At 43.0% G+C, this 14328-nt stretch overlaps 1 protein-coding gene across 1 annotated transcript in view; it reads left to right on the top strand.

Moving 5' to 3' along the window:
* The window catches only part of KIF22 (kinesin family member 22), a 119559-nt gene that overhangs the window by 20395 nt on the left and 84836 nt on the right, over nt 1–14328 (top strand). Inside the window, exons 3-6 of the mRNA XM_029606988.1 lie at nt 8248–8375; nt 8897–9057; nt 9171–9380; nt 9600–9830. Of these exons, the coding sequence (XP_029462848.1) occupies nt 8248–8375; nt 8897–9057; nt 9171–9380; nt 9600–9830 (730 nt within the window). The remainder of the gene's footprint in view (nt 1–8247; nt 8376–8896; nt 9058–9170; nt 9381–9599; nt 9831–14328) is intronic.

Raw genomic sequence — 14328 nt, 5'->3', positions numbered from 1 at the left:
CAGATCATTTAAATATGCCTTTGCTCATCTTCTTTGAAACACTGTTGTGTTTTCTATAAAACCGCAAATGATTGAAAGGTCTGGATGGCTTTGACTACACTAAAGCACGTCGCCAGGCTTGCTGATGCAGTTTCAACACATATTATATATTTTTCATAAATTCCACAACTAATTTGGTTTGGTGCACAGCTTAGTAAATATCAGACTGGCACATTCCTTTTTTTTTTTTCCTTGGTACTTTACACGCAGGAGTGACTTTGGCTCTTTGTGGTTGTTTTGAATATGAAATCTTGGCATGTCTAGACTTACTGTTGATCACATGTATGTTATAAGAGAAAAGTTCAATGTTTATTATCAGAATACTTTAAATAATTCAGGAAATGTGTCCTAAAATACACATACACTCACACATCCATACTATAAAAACAATTCAAAATACAGAGGAATAATCAGCCATAAGACCTACCGTAACAATTTTCTATAAGAAACTGCAGAATCATTTATTTATTTATTTAAAAACTTTTCTATACCGTCGTTTAGTAATATACCATCACAGCGGTTTACATTTCGGCACGAAATAGGTTTGGTTTGGTTTCTGAGTTATCCATAGTGTGCCAATATTTTACAGTTACATAGTTCAATAATATACTCTAAATGAGAATTGGGTTGGGGTAACTATTTATATGATTTTGGGATAATCATATATGTGTATACTGTTTTAATTATAGGTAAAAATAATATTTATTTTATTAATATTTTAATATTTATTTTATTTATTAAAATTGTCAATTCTACCTTTTTATGGTGACTTTCAGCTGTATGTATTTGTTGTTGTTGTTAGTGCTCTCATTGTGAAATGCTTTTTTGAAAAGCCAAGTTTTTAAGCTTTTTTTGAAGAGTTTTAATTCTTTCATTAGTCTCAGTTCAAGTGGCAATGTGTTCCATAATAGTGGACCTGCCAAAGATAGTGCTCTCTCTCTAACTTGGGTCAACTTTGCTGTTTTGACTGAGTAGTAGTGCTTTATTAGCCGACCTGAGATTTCTTTGAGGGACATGTAATCGTATAGCAGTGTTCAGCCAGTCGGCGTTTTCGTCATTTATTAGTTTATGAATTGTGCATAGTGTTTTGAATTGTACTCTTTGTTCTATTGGGAGCCAGTGTAAATCCGCAAGTGTTTGGGTGATATGATCTCTTCTGCCTTTTCCAGTAAGTATTCTGGCAGCTGAGTTCTGTAGTATTTGCAGTGGCCTGATTGTGGTATATGGTAATCCTAGGAAAAGTGTGTTACAGTGTAGTCTGTGCTAGCAAATATTAGTGCTTGTAGTACTGTACGAAAGAGTTCTTGAGATAACAAGGGTTTTAGTCTTCTAAGGGCCATTAGTTTGGCATAGCCTTCTCTTACTTTTATTGATATGTGTTGTTTAAGACTGATTTCCGTCTCTATAATTACTCCTCGGTTTCTAGCCTTATCATTTAACTCCACTAGCTTATTGTTTTCAAGTTTGATGGGATTTTGAATTCTTACAATGTTTTTTCATTCAAGGTGTATAAATTCTGTTTTTTCTATGTTAATTACTAGTTCTATTTGGTTTAATAGTTGTTTTATTATGTCTAGGTACATCATTACAAAGTTCAGTGTTTTCTCAACTGATTCTTCAACTGGTAGACTTAGTTGGATGTCGTCAGCATATATGTATGCACCCTGTGATCTTTATATAACCACTTACAACTCTATACCTGGCTTTTGCCCGTTTTTAATTGTCAACTTAAACACTGAAATATGACCATATATCATAAATTAAATCTCTTAAATATTTCTTCATATGGCAGTCTTCGCTGTATATACCTCCTCACTTCTGGGCAATGCTTCATGTTATCCCTGTAGTTTGACCCCTCTCTTCCCTTCTGGTCAATACTTCATATTGTCACTGTGGTTTGACCCCGACAAGAGGCCCTTGTTTCTCTACCATTAGCTTCCTCAGGGGGATGATAATCACAATAGCGTTTATAATCCAATTTGTTCCCAGACCATCCGCAAAAAGCATCCCGAAAGTTGCCACTTGATTTACTCCAATATCTAGATGTCTTTAAGTTCTCCCAAACCGGCTTATATTTATACGAAGGGGATTATCTGTTCATACTATGTAACCAGAATCTTGTCAATATATCTGAAACCTCAATTCGCATAGGCTGTAACAGCTTCTTAATACTTATGATTCAGCTGGCAAATACGCACTGCTCCACCAAGATTACCCAAGTAAATAGATTTACTGTTGACAATATGGGACATCCTTATCTTGGCAAGAAAACCATCAACTAGTCGCAATTTTGTTTCAAGTGGAAACTCTATTCCAACTGGTATATCTCTTACACTGTTGACCCTTTCACTTGTTCTCCAGAGCATCTTCTTAACTATTTGTATCAACTTTCCCAATTTGGGGTAAAAGCTTCGTCAGTTAGAGTTCGAGTGCAGTTGCAGCCTATTATCAAAATAAGGGACTATCCATCTCCATGCACCCTCTCATTTCATGATTCATGAAAGGCGTGCTTCATTTACACACTCCAATGCAGAAACCACCAATTCCTTGGGATATTAACATAGTTTTGACAGATCTCATGGAAACCCCTTCAAACCCCTGGAATTGGCAACTTCGAAATATCTAACATGGAAAGTAGTATTCCTTGTAGCAGTCACTTCCATAAGAGGAGTGAGTGAACTTCAAGCCTTAGTTCATACCTCTAATTACATGCAATTCTTTCATGACGGGATGTATTTGAAGTACCACCCTAAGTATCTGCTTTTCACCTTAATGAAACTATCACACTACTAACTTTCTTCCCGAAACCACACTGGAACACGAAAGAGAGGAAACTGCATACCTTGCATTGCAAATGAGCCTTAGCTTATTATAAATAAGAACATAAGAAATTGCCATGCTGGGTCAGACCAAGGGTCCATCAAGCCCAGCATCCTGTTTCCAACAGAGGCCAAACCAGGCCACAAGAACCTGACAATTACCCAAACACTAAGAAGATCCCATGCTACTGATGCAATTAATAGCAGTGGCTATTACCTAAGTAAATTTGATTAATAGCCGTTAATGGACGTCTCCTCCAAGAACCCATCCAAACCTTTTTTGAACCCAGCTACACTAACTGCACTAACCACATCCTCTGGCAACAAATTCCAGAGCTTTATTGTGCGTTGAGTGAAAAGGAATTTTCTCCGATTTAGTCTTAAATGTGCTACTTGCTAACTTCATGGAATGCCCCCTAGTCCTTCTATTATTTGAAAGTGTAAATAACCGAGTCACATCTACTCATTCAAGACCTCTCATGATCTTAAAAACCTCTATCATATCCCAACTCAGCCGTCTCTTCTTCAAGCTGAACAGTCCTAACCTCTTCAGCCTTTCCTCATAGGGGAGCTGTTTCACCCCCTTTATCATTTTGGTTGCCCTTCTCTGTACCTTCTCCATCGCAACTATATCTTTTTTGAGATGCGGCGACCAGAATTGTACACAGTATTCAAGGTGCGGTCTCACCATGGAGCGATTATAGAGGCATTATGACATTTTCCGTTTTATTAACCATTCCCTTCCTAGTAATTCCTAACATTCTATTTGCTTTTTTGACTGCTGCAGCACACTGAGCTGACGATATTAAAGTATTATCCACTATGATGCCTAGATCTTTTTCCTGGGTGGTAGCTCCTAATATGGAACCTAACATTGTGTAACTACAGCAAGGGTTATTTTTCCCTATATGCATCACCTTGTACTTGTCCACATTAAATTTCATCTGCCATTTGGATGCCCAATCTTCCAGTCTTGCAAGGTCCTCCTGTAATGTATCACAGTCCGCTTGTGATTTAACTACTCTAAATAATTTTATATCATCTGCAAATTTGATAACCTCACTCGTCGTATTCCTTTCCAGATCATATATATATTTTTTTTGAAAAGCACTGGTCCAAGTACAGATCCCTGAGGCACTCCACTGTTTTTACCCTTTTCCACTGAGAAAATTGACCATTTAATCCTACTCTGTTTCCTGTCTTTTAACCAGTTTGTAATCCACGAAAGGACATCATCTCCTATCCCAATTTAAAGTTTGCAGAATTTTCAGTTTTTGTGCATAGAATTTTAAACACAGAGCCACAGGCATACCCAGCAGTTATTTGTCTCCTACATTCCTTAATACTCTGGGAGTAACTGTAACAAAGATAATGCTATCCAGCTGGCTCACAAACTGTATTCTATATTGCTACAACGTGGCCTCTTTGCCATCGTCCAGCTCAGTGAAGGCACATCAAGTGCGCGTTACTGCCTCAGCACACTTGTATAATGCTTCAATTGCAGACATTTGCAGGGCAGCAACATGGTTGTCTGTGCACACTTTCACATTCCACTACTTACTCCTGGGGGAATTCTGCGCTACCGCGAAACGCAGAATTTGCGTAGAATTGCCAAATTCTGCACAGAAATTAGCAGAGGAGATCCCGGCATGCCGCAAATGGAGCGCGTCCTGTGGCACACACTCCATTCGCGGCGAAGATGAAGGCCTGGCGCGCCGTTCGTGGCACACAGGGGCCTTCCCTTTTCGCTGTGAACGGTGCGCCAGGCCTTCATCTTCGCCGCGAACGGAGCGCGTCCTGCAACATGCCGGTGAGAGAGAATGTGTGTCGGGGAGGGGAGTGTGAGAGAGAGCAGGAGGGTGTGAGCGAGAGCATGGGGGGGATGCCGGTGAGAGAGAATGTGTGTCGGGGAGGGTGAGAGAGAGCAGGAGGGTGTGAGAGAGAGCATGGGAGGTAAGAGAGGGTGGGGGGGGGTGTTTGAGTGTGGGTTTCAGAGAGAGGGAGTCTGTAAGAGGGGATGGGGATGCCAGTGAGAGATTATGTGTGTGGGGGAGGGAGGAGAGGGGGTGTGGGGGAGGGTGAGAGTCAGCTTGGTTGGTAAGAGGGGGAGTGGGGGGATGCTTGAGTGTGGTTTTCAGAGAGGGAGCCTATATGAGGAGATTGTGAAGGAGTGCGTATGTGTGTGAGAGACTGGGAGCTCGTGTGTATGAAAAAGGGATTGTGTGTATGTGTGAGGGTGCTTGTTTGTGTGAAGGGATTGTGTATGTGTGAGACAGAGCCTGTGTGAAGGGCTGTGTGAGGATGTATGTGTGAAAGAGAAAGGGAGTTTGTGTGGGTGTGTATGCAAGAGAGAGGGCCCTGTATGAGGGGATGTGTGTGTGCGAGAGAGGGAGCCAGTATGAGGGTGTGTGTATGTGGAAGGGACACTTACAGTGAATTTCTAGGAAAATTCTGCTCAAAATATTTAAAATTCTGCAACTTTAATAACATTTTTCTGTAATAATTTAAAATGTAATTACTTAACACAATTTACATGACAGTCTTTATTTTGACCAATATAAAGTTTGCAGAATTTTCAGTTTTTGTACGCAGAATTCCCCCAGGAGTAGTCTCAATCAATTGCCAGTCTGGAATAGCTCTGTGGATTGCACAGTTTTAAATAATATAGGAGGCAAGTAGAGACTGTCCACTTAGGCGGACGGGTTACCAAAAAAAATAAATAAATAAAAAGAGAGACAAAGGGTGAAGCATTCTGCAGCAACCCTTAGCTTGGGCCTCCCCAAGATAGCATGGCTAATTCAGCCTCCTTATTGATGGAAAAAAATCATCGACCAAGTGGACAACCTTCTTTCTCTCCAACGGCGTGGGATTATCTACAAGTTCTGGGGACCAAGGCCTTCACTATCGACATGGTCCCTGAGCTTTTGCGCATATGTGTCCGTTACAGAAAGCATTGTTGTCCGACTGGAAGCCAGTGTCCGAACAGTTTCAGATGATTTTACCACTCTCTGACTCTACCATCGCAGACTTACAATGATGGCTGTCACCGGCACATCTCTTGAAGGGAATGCCCCTGCTAACTCCGCAGTGGGTCCTAGTCACGACGGATGCCAGTCTCTCCAGTTGGGGAGGGGGTCTGTCAATTCCAGACGACACAGGGCTGCTGGTCCCCAATTCAGACACGCTGGCACATCTATCTCCTGGAAGCTCTGGCAGTGCGCCTGGCCCTCAAGGCTTTTCTGCCACTACTTCGCCGCAAGGCGGTGTGCGTTCTCTCAGACAACTCCACCACGGTAGCATATATCAATCATCAAGAGGGCACTCGGACTCGTCCAGTGGCACTGGAGGCCAGCAAACTTTGTCTGGGCGGAGCGGCATCTGGATCGTCTAGCGGGCAAGGAAAACGTACAGGCCGACCTCCTCAGTCGGCAACGCCTTGATCCCGGCGAGTGGAAGTTGTCCGAAGTCACGATGAATCTGATTGTTCGCAAGTGGGGGTCTCCTCACCTGGAACTGATGGCAACCTTGAACAACGCCAAGGCCCCCAGATTCTTCAGTCGCTGGAGGGAGCATTGCTCAGAAGGCGTGGATGCCTTGGTACTTCCGTGGCCTCACGACATTCTCCTCTACGTGTTCCCGCCGTGGCCTCTAGTGGGAAAGATTCTCAGAAGAGTAGAGCTCCACTGGGGGCCGGTCATCCTCGTAGCCCCTGAGTGGCTCCGCAGACCGTGGTTCGCAGATCTGGTGAATCTAGCGACAGACGGTCCACTTCATCTCGGCCATCTCCCCTGCCTCCTCTGGCAGGGACTCGTATTTTTCAACCAGGCAGATCGCTTCTGTCTAGCAGCATGGCTTTTGAATGGCAGAGATTGCGGAAAAAGGCTATCAGGAGGAAGTGATAATCCACCCTGCTTCGGGCTCGTAAGCAGTCTACCTCCCTAGCTTATGTCCGTGTTTGGAAAATTTTTGAGAATACCTGCGCGGAATCGGGTGTCTCGGCCCATTCGCCATCGGTTTCTATCAGTTTATCGTTCCTTCAGAAGGGTCTCTCCAAGGGTATTTCCTTTTGGTTCGTTGCGCGTTCAAGTCTCTGCTCTCGGTTCCCTCTTGGGGACCGTCGACGGCCATGCGGTGGCTTCTCACCCGGATGTCGTCCGTTTTCTCAAGGGCGTCAAACATTTGAAGCCCCCTGTCCGGGCCACTTGTCCTTTGTGGAGTCTTAACTTAGTCCTTCGGGCTCTCTGTGCGGCTCCGTTCGAACCTCTCCGTCGGGCCACCCTCAAGGATTTGATACTCAAGGCGGTTTTCCTGGTTTCTGTCTGCTCCACCAGATGGGTGTCTGAGATTCAGGCGTTATCCTGTCGGGAACCTTTTCTGCGGTTTTCTGATTCAGGAGTATCTCTCAGGACCGTACCGTCCTTTTTGCCGAAGGTTGTTTCTTCCTTTCATGTCCACCAGTCTGTCGAGCTTACCGCTTTCTCCGCTGAGGATATAGCGGGCCCCTTGGGGAGTGATCTTCGTCGGCTCGATGTGAAGCGCGTCTTACTCCGTTACCTCCAGGTTACCAACGACTTCTGGGTTTCCGACCACCTCTTCGTCCTATGGAGTGGTCCAAATCGGGGTAACCAAGCTTCTAAGACTACGATCGCTCAGTGGTTGAAGGAGGCGATTTCCTCAGCCTATATCTGCCAAGGCCAGGTGGTTCCGGAAGGTCTCAAGGCTCATTCCTTGCGTTCTCAGGCTACTTCTTGGGCGGAGAGTCAGTCTGTCTCTCCTCAGGAAATATGCAGGGCCGCTATGTGGAAATCCTGCATACCTTTGCTCGGCATTACCGCCTTGACGAACAGGCACCAGTGTTTGGTTCCTTCGGTCGGCAGGTACTTCAAGCGGGACTGTCTCAGTCGCACCCTTTTATAGGGAAGCTTTGGTACATCCCACGGTCTGGACTGATCCAGGTACGTACAGGGAAAGGAAAATTAGTTCTTACCTGTTAATTTTCGTTCTTGTAGTACCACGGATCAGTCCAGATGCCCTCCCGTGTTTTTTCCTTGGTCTGTCTGCTCAAATTCTTTTCTGTTTTCTCCTTATTACAGGAGTGTCTCTGCATGTCTATCTGGAATTCTCATTGAAGGCACCGGAAGCATCTCTTACAATGATCAAGGGTAGTCATGCAAGAGCTTTTAGTTACACAGTTTATGCAATTGTTCTATTGGGTTGATCAGGAACGAAAATTAACAGGTAAGAAGTAATTTTCCTATTAATTGAAAGAGATTCCACATACTCTTCTAATACAGATAATTTTTCATTGTCCTATACTTTTATTGAAATTAATTTTACATTTATAATTTTTCATGCCGAACATTTTATCTTATCTTGTATCTTCTTGCAGATTTGATGCCTTTTATGGGGAAGACTCCACACAGAAGGAGGTCTATACAGGATCTATCCAGCCCATTCTCACACACCTGCTCAATGGTCAGAATGCCAGTGTGTTTGCTTATGGCCCCACTGGAGCAGGTAAAGTCTTAGCTGAGGGGGAAGAGGAAATAGGGGTTTACAGGGCTGTTGGCAGTCAGAAGAACTGGGTTTAGACAGGAAAGTTGTATCTTTTAGTGGGGAGAAGAGGATCTGGGTTCACTTGGAGAGATGCCGCTGTTGGTGCATTGGAAACTAGCTGCACATGGGGATGGAGGAAAGAGCTGCCACAGGCTGGCCATTGATTGGGGAGAGGTTGAAGGGATAGAAGGGTAGGGAGGAGTAGGTCAAAGAAAGTTTTACAACACAAAGTAAAATGAGCACAAAAAAACAGCAAAATAAGCACACAACAAAAACCCAGACAAAACAACAAAAGTTTAAAAAAGAAAAGGACAAACTTAATTAAAAAAAAAACAACCCACCAAAAAAAAAACTTGTAACAATACTTTTTTAACCTGGCTCCTAAAACATGTGCTGTTGCCCAAGTTTTCCTGAAATGTTTCCATCCTTGAGTGGCAACAGAATAGAAGACTTAGAATGCATTTTCTGCTCCTTTTCCACAGGAAAGACACACACCATGCTGGGGAGCCCAGAGCAACCTGGCGTCATCCCACGTGCAGTCCTTGCTCTTTTCCGCATGACGCAGGCAGAGAGCAGCTCCAGGAACTATGAGCAGTGCGATATCTCCATTTCCATGTCCTACCTGGAGATCTACCAAGAGAAAGTGAGCTCTGTATCTGTTCTCCACAATCTCCTTCCCATGTCTGGGTCCTTTTTTTTTTTTTTTTTTTTTTTCCCCTGAGGTAATCTAATGTCTGTCTTTCTGCCCTGAGCCAGGTGCTGGACTTGCTGGAGCCCAAGAACCAGGACCTGCCAATTCGTGAAGACAAGGAAAAGAACATCTTCATCCCCAATCTGACACAGAAGACCATTAGCAGTTTTGCTGACTTTGAACGGCATTTCATCCCTGCAAACCAAAACCGGACTGTTGCCTGCACCAAGTTGAATGACCGGTCTAGTCGAAGCCACGCTGTGTTGCTTGTAAAGGTGAGAAAGCGAAAGACTGATGGAGGGTACTGGCTTCTGATTTTTTGGTTCTCTGTGATGTTGTAGGAGTCCTCCTTATGCCTCGGTTCTTTCAATGATATTGCGTGTGACCCTTGTGTTACATTTCCTCCCTGGCATTCTGCACAGAAGAAGTGCACTGTGATCTGTTGACGGTGCATTCTGGGGAGCTGGTGACTTAAGTTTCTCCTTCTTTGGCAGGTTCAGAAAACGGAGCAGTTCTCCCCGTTTCGGCAACTCACTGGCAAGCTGTATCTCATTGATCTGGCTGGATCGGAGGACAATCGTCGCACAGGGAACCAGGGCATCCGCCTGAAGGAGAGCGGCGCTATCAATTCCTCTCTGTTTGTGCTCAGTAAGGTGGTAGATGCACTGAACCAGGGCTTGCCTAGAATCCCCTACAGAGACAGCAAGCTGACCCGCCTTTTACAGGTAAACATGCCTTGTCTCCTCCCCCCCCATCCCTGATGGTTATACAGATTCTCCTATAAAGACAAAAAAAACTGACCACCACTTCTTTTTATTTATTTATTTATTTATTTTAATTTTCCAAACTCTGGTCTCTGTCGTGGATAGTAATAGATATGGGCTTCTTTTATGTCCTGAAGGTTCAAGTTTTCTTAATCTTTCTCTTGGGTTTTTTTTGCTAGAACCTTGTAGAGAGAGAACAAGTTTTTACCACCTAGTTTTCTTGTCTGATTTGTTAGTAATGGGAAAGGTATAAAACATGTTGAAAAATTCTTTGGTGTTAGCAGAATAGCATTTGGAAATGAACAATTTAAAGTGGCCTTTTTGTCCTGGTCAGTAATTTCCAGCTATACGTTTGACACCTGGTAGCTAGTTGGATGGCAGGTCATTTTTTGGGCTATTCAAAATGAGAGAAAATAGTCAGCCTGCAATGCCTATCCTGTGTTGCAGACAAAGGAGGGGTTGGAACGACTGAGCGGCCCAGCTATGCTTTAAACTGGGGAATCTCAGGATGGCAAGGGCTGAAGGGATTTCATGTGGCCTGCAGCAAGAATTTGAGAAGGTCATTTAAGGTGACTGGAGAGCGCTACAAGGATAATCAAGACTATCACTGGTTAAAATAGATTGTTCAGAGATAGTTTGTGTCAGCCGACATATCCTCAGAATCCCTTTTTTGGATCCTCCTCGAGCTTCCTCTCCATGCGTGTTGACAAACTCATTTATGTGGCAGAGGTGGATTTGGATACAGTTGCAGTCAGTGAGGCTTGGTATAATGGAAATTAAGATTGGGAAGTGAAGAAGCTTCTGCTAGACTGTCCTCCACCAGACTTCGGGCTTTTAGCTGTTACGCACCAAAGATCTGGAACGTGCTTCCATTATCCCTACGTTTGGAGCCCAGCTACCTAACCTTCAGGAAGAAGGTTAAAGCATGACTTTTTAGCCAAGCATTCCCAACAGAGACTTCCTGTGCAGCAACCTTGTTACCACAGAAATATTCCTATTTCTACAGCAACAACAAAGAATCTAACTATGAATCTGACTTTAAATATATAGAGCCTCAACCAATATAGTATTATTGATTTAACACTACTGTAATCTACTTTAAATTTATTGTAATTCGCTTTGAGGCCATTCATGGTAAAAAGTAGAATATCAAATGCCAGTAACTAAAATAAAAGATAACAGGCTATAATCTCTTCAGAAGAGAACATAAGTTGCCTTACTGGGTCAGACAGAGGGTGCATCAAGCCCAGCATCCTGTTTCCAACAGTAGCCAATCGAGATTACAAGTACCTGGCCAGTCCACAAACATTAAATAGATCCCTTGCTACTAATGCCAGCAATAACAGTGATATACTCTAAGTCAACTTGTTTAATAGTTTATGGACTTCTCCTCCAGGAACTTATTCAAACCTTTTTTAAACCCAGTTACACTAACTGCCCCAACCATATCATCGGCAACGAATTACAGAGCTTAATTGTGCATTGAGTGAAATAATTTTCTCTGATTTGTTTTAAATGTGCTACTTGCTAACTTCATGGAGTGCCCCCTAGTCCTATTATCTGAAAGAGTAAATAATTGATTCGCATTTATACGTTCTAGTCCTCTCATGATTTTATAGACCTCTATCATATCCCTCCTCATCCGTCTTTTCTCCAAACTGAACAGCCCTAACCTCTTTAGCCTTTCCTCATAGGGGAGCCCTTCCATCCCCTTTATTATTTTGGTTGATCTACACTTAGTGCAACTATATCTTTTCTGAGATGCAGTGACCAGAATTGTACACGGTATTCAAGATACAGTCTCACCATGGAACGCTACAGAGGCATTATGACTTTCTCAGTTTTATTCATCATGCCCTTCTTAATAATGCCTAACATTGTTTGCTTTTTTGATCTCTGCAGCATACTGAGTAGACTATTTCAATGTATTATCCACTAAAACACCTAGATCTTTTTCCTGGGTGGTAGCTCCTGATATGGAATCTAACATCATGTAACTGCAACATGGGTTATTTTTCCCTATATGCATCACCTTGCATTTATCCACATTAAATTTCATATGCCATTTGGATGCCCAATCTTCCAGTCTCACAAGATCCTTCTGCAATTTATTACAATCTGCTTGTGATTTAACTACTCTGAATAATTTTGTATCATCTGCAAATTTGATTACCTCACTTGTCGTATTCCTTTCCAGATCATTTATAAATATATTGAAAAGCACGGGTCCCAGTACAGATCCCTGAGGCACTCCACTGCCCCCACCCTGAGAAAACTGTCCACTTAATCCTACTCTGTTTCCTGTCTTTTAGCCAGTTTGTAATCCACAAAAGGACATCGCCACCTATCCCATGAGTTTTTACTTTTCCTAGAAGCCTCTCATGAGGAACTTTGTCAAATGCCTTCTGAAAAACCAAATACACTACATCAACCAAGTCACCTTTTTCTACATGTTTATTAGCCCCTTCAAAAAAGTGAAGCAAGACTTGTCTTGGGTAAAGCCATACTGACTTTGTTCCATTAAACCATGTCTTTCTATACATTCTGTGATTCTGATCTTTAGAACACTTTCCATTCTTTTTCCTAGCACTGTAGTCAGGCTAACTGGTCTGTAGTTTTCTGGATCGCCCCTGGAGCCCTTTTTTTTTGTTTTTTTTTTTTGGTAAATATTTTTTATTGGAACAGTCATAAGATCAGTAACAAGAACAAGAACAATAAGAAACACAGGTAACTAGTACTGGAGAAAAATCACCAGAGTACATATTCGATACATAGGCAATCAGAATCTCCACGTTTGCAAGACAGCAAAATACAGAGTGTTCCGTACAGCGGACTGTCTCCCGTTTTTATTTTTCTGTTACCCTGTCACTACCCCCCTCCCCCCCCCCACCCCACTCTAATTCCACTGGTATCTGCGATTAACAGATAAAGTCATATGCACACATATGATAAAAAGACACGTCACCCATATCTAGTAAGTACAAAATTAAGTATATGAAGCGCTGGCCATTGGGTAGCAAAAGAGTACACAACCCTAACATGGTAGTAGTCCTGAATCTTCTGAGGGCAGGAGAACAATATATGCTTGCCATAAAAGGCGTACCTTTGTAAATTTTGCTAGAGAAATAGATTTCGCCATCAGCAGTTCCATGTGCATAAGTTTATGAAATTTGGCCCTCCACACCTGATGGTACGCTGGAATTGGTTGTATCCATTGTGTCAAAATCGCATCCCGGGCTATGAGAATGATCTTCCGGAAAAACCATTTTTTATGGCCTATAAGTAAAGGGTCCGTCACTCTGGAGAACCCAAATAGCCAAAGGAGAGGGTCCAAAGGAAGAGAGATACCCCACATGGAATGAGCCAGCGTCTGTAACGTAGACCAAAAGACCTGCACCAAAGGACATAACCAAAAACAGTGGTAAAAATCTGGATACCCAATTTTACATCTCATGCAAAGTTTGTCCTTGGTAAGTCCCATATAATAGGCTTGACATTGGGAATAAAAGGCTTGGTGCAAAAACTTATAAGCTTGATCTCGGAGTATGACATTCGCCACCGTGCGAGGTATAGAAAGAAAACAGTCTTGCAAATCCTTAGGAAAGATACCTTGGGGTAAACTCTTATTCCATTGCATGACAACCTTATCCAGATTCTGTTGTTGAGGCAACTTCGTGAAGGCCAGATAATATTGCGATGCGGACTGGCGTTTCCCATCCTCCCCCACAAGAAACTCCTGTATTTTGTAGCCTTGGAGGAAAGCCGGATTCGCCTTCTGCTCTTCTAACATAAAATGTCGGAGCTGTAAATAACCGTAAAAGTCATTTTTGGGAATATCAAACTGAACCATTAGGTCCTGGAAGCTGCAGATCTGATATTGATTATTCTGCTGAGTAAGTAATTGAAGCATACTGTTCAAGCCTTTGGACGACCACTGCCTGAATATCATTTGCGTCATGCCTGGAGGAAACAGTTGATATCCCCGAATAGGTAGACAAGATGACGATCCCCCAGGCACCTGAAGTTTCTTACAAAGGGAAGTCCAAAGCTGACGTATTGGTCGCACTACCACACTGCCACTTATGATTTTAGGAAGTAAAGAGTCTGATAGATGTAAAGTGGCACCAGGAGCATGGGGTGACAACCACGCTATGTAGTGTTCTAGTGGGGTGTAGAACGACGTATGACATATCCAGTCTCGGAGATGGCGTGCTAAACAAGCATGATTGTAGCGTTCAAGGTCTGGGCAGTTTTGACCCCCCCTGGCCTTTAGGTAACATTAACATTTTAAGAGGTATACGGGCCTTCTTGCCAGACCAGAGATATTGTTGCAATCCCCTGTTGATATCTTTAATGTCCTTCTTCCTTAGCCAAACCGGGAGCATATGAAATAAGTACAACCATTTCGAAATTTCCATCATTTTAACCAATAGGAGTTTCCCTGAAAGGGACAGGGGCA

The sequence above is a fragment of the Rhinatrema bivittatum genome, chromosome 6 (assembly GCF_901001135.1).
Source record: "Rhinatrema bivittatum chromosome 6, aRhiBiv1.1, whole genome shotgun sequence".
Classification (NCBI taxonomy): Eukaryota; Metazoa; Chordata; class Amphibia; order Gymnophiona; family Rhinatrematidae; genus Rhinatrema; species Rhinatrema bivittatum.
The sequence above is the reverse complement of the archived record's forward strand: the minus strand, read 5'-3'. Positions and strand labels throughout refer to the sequence as shown.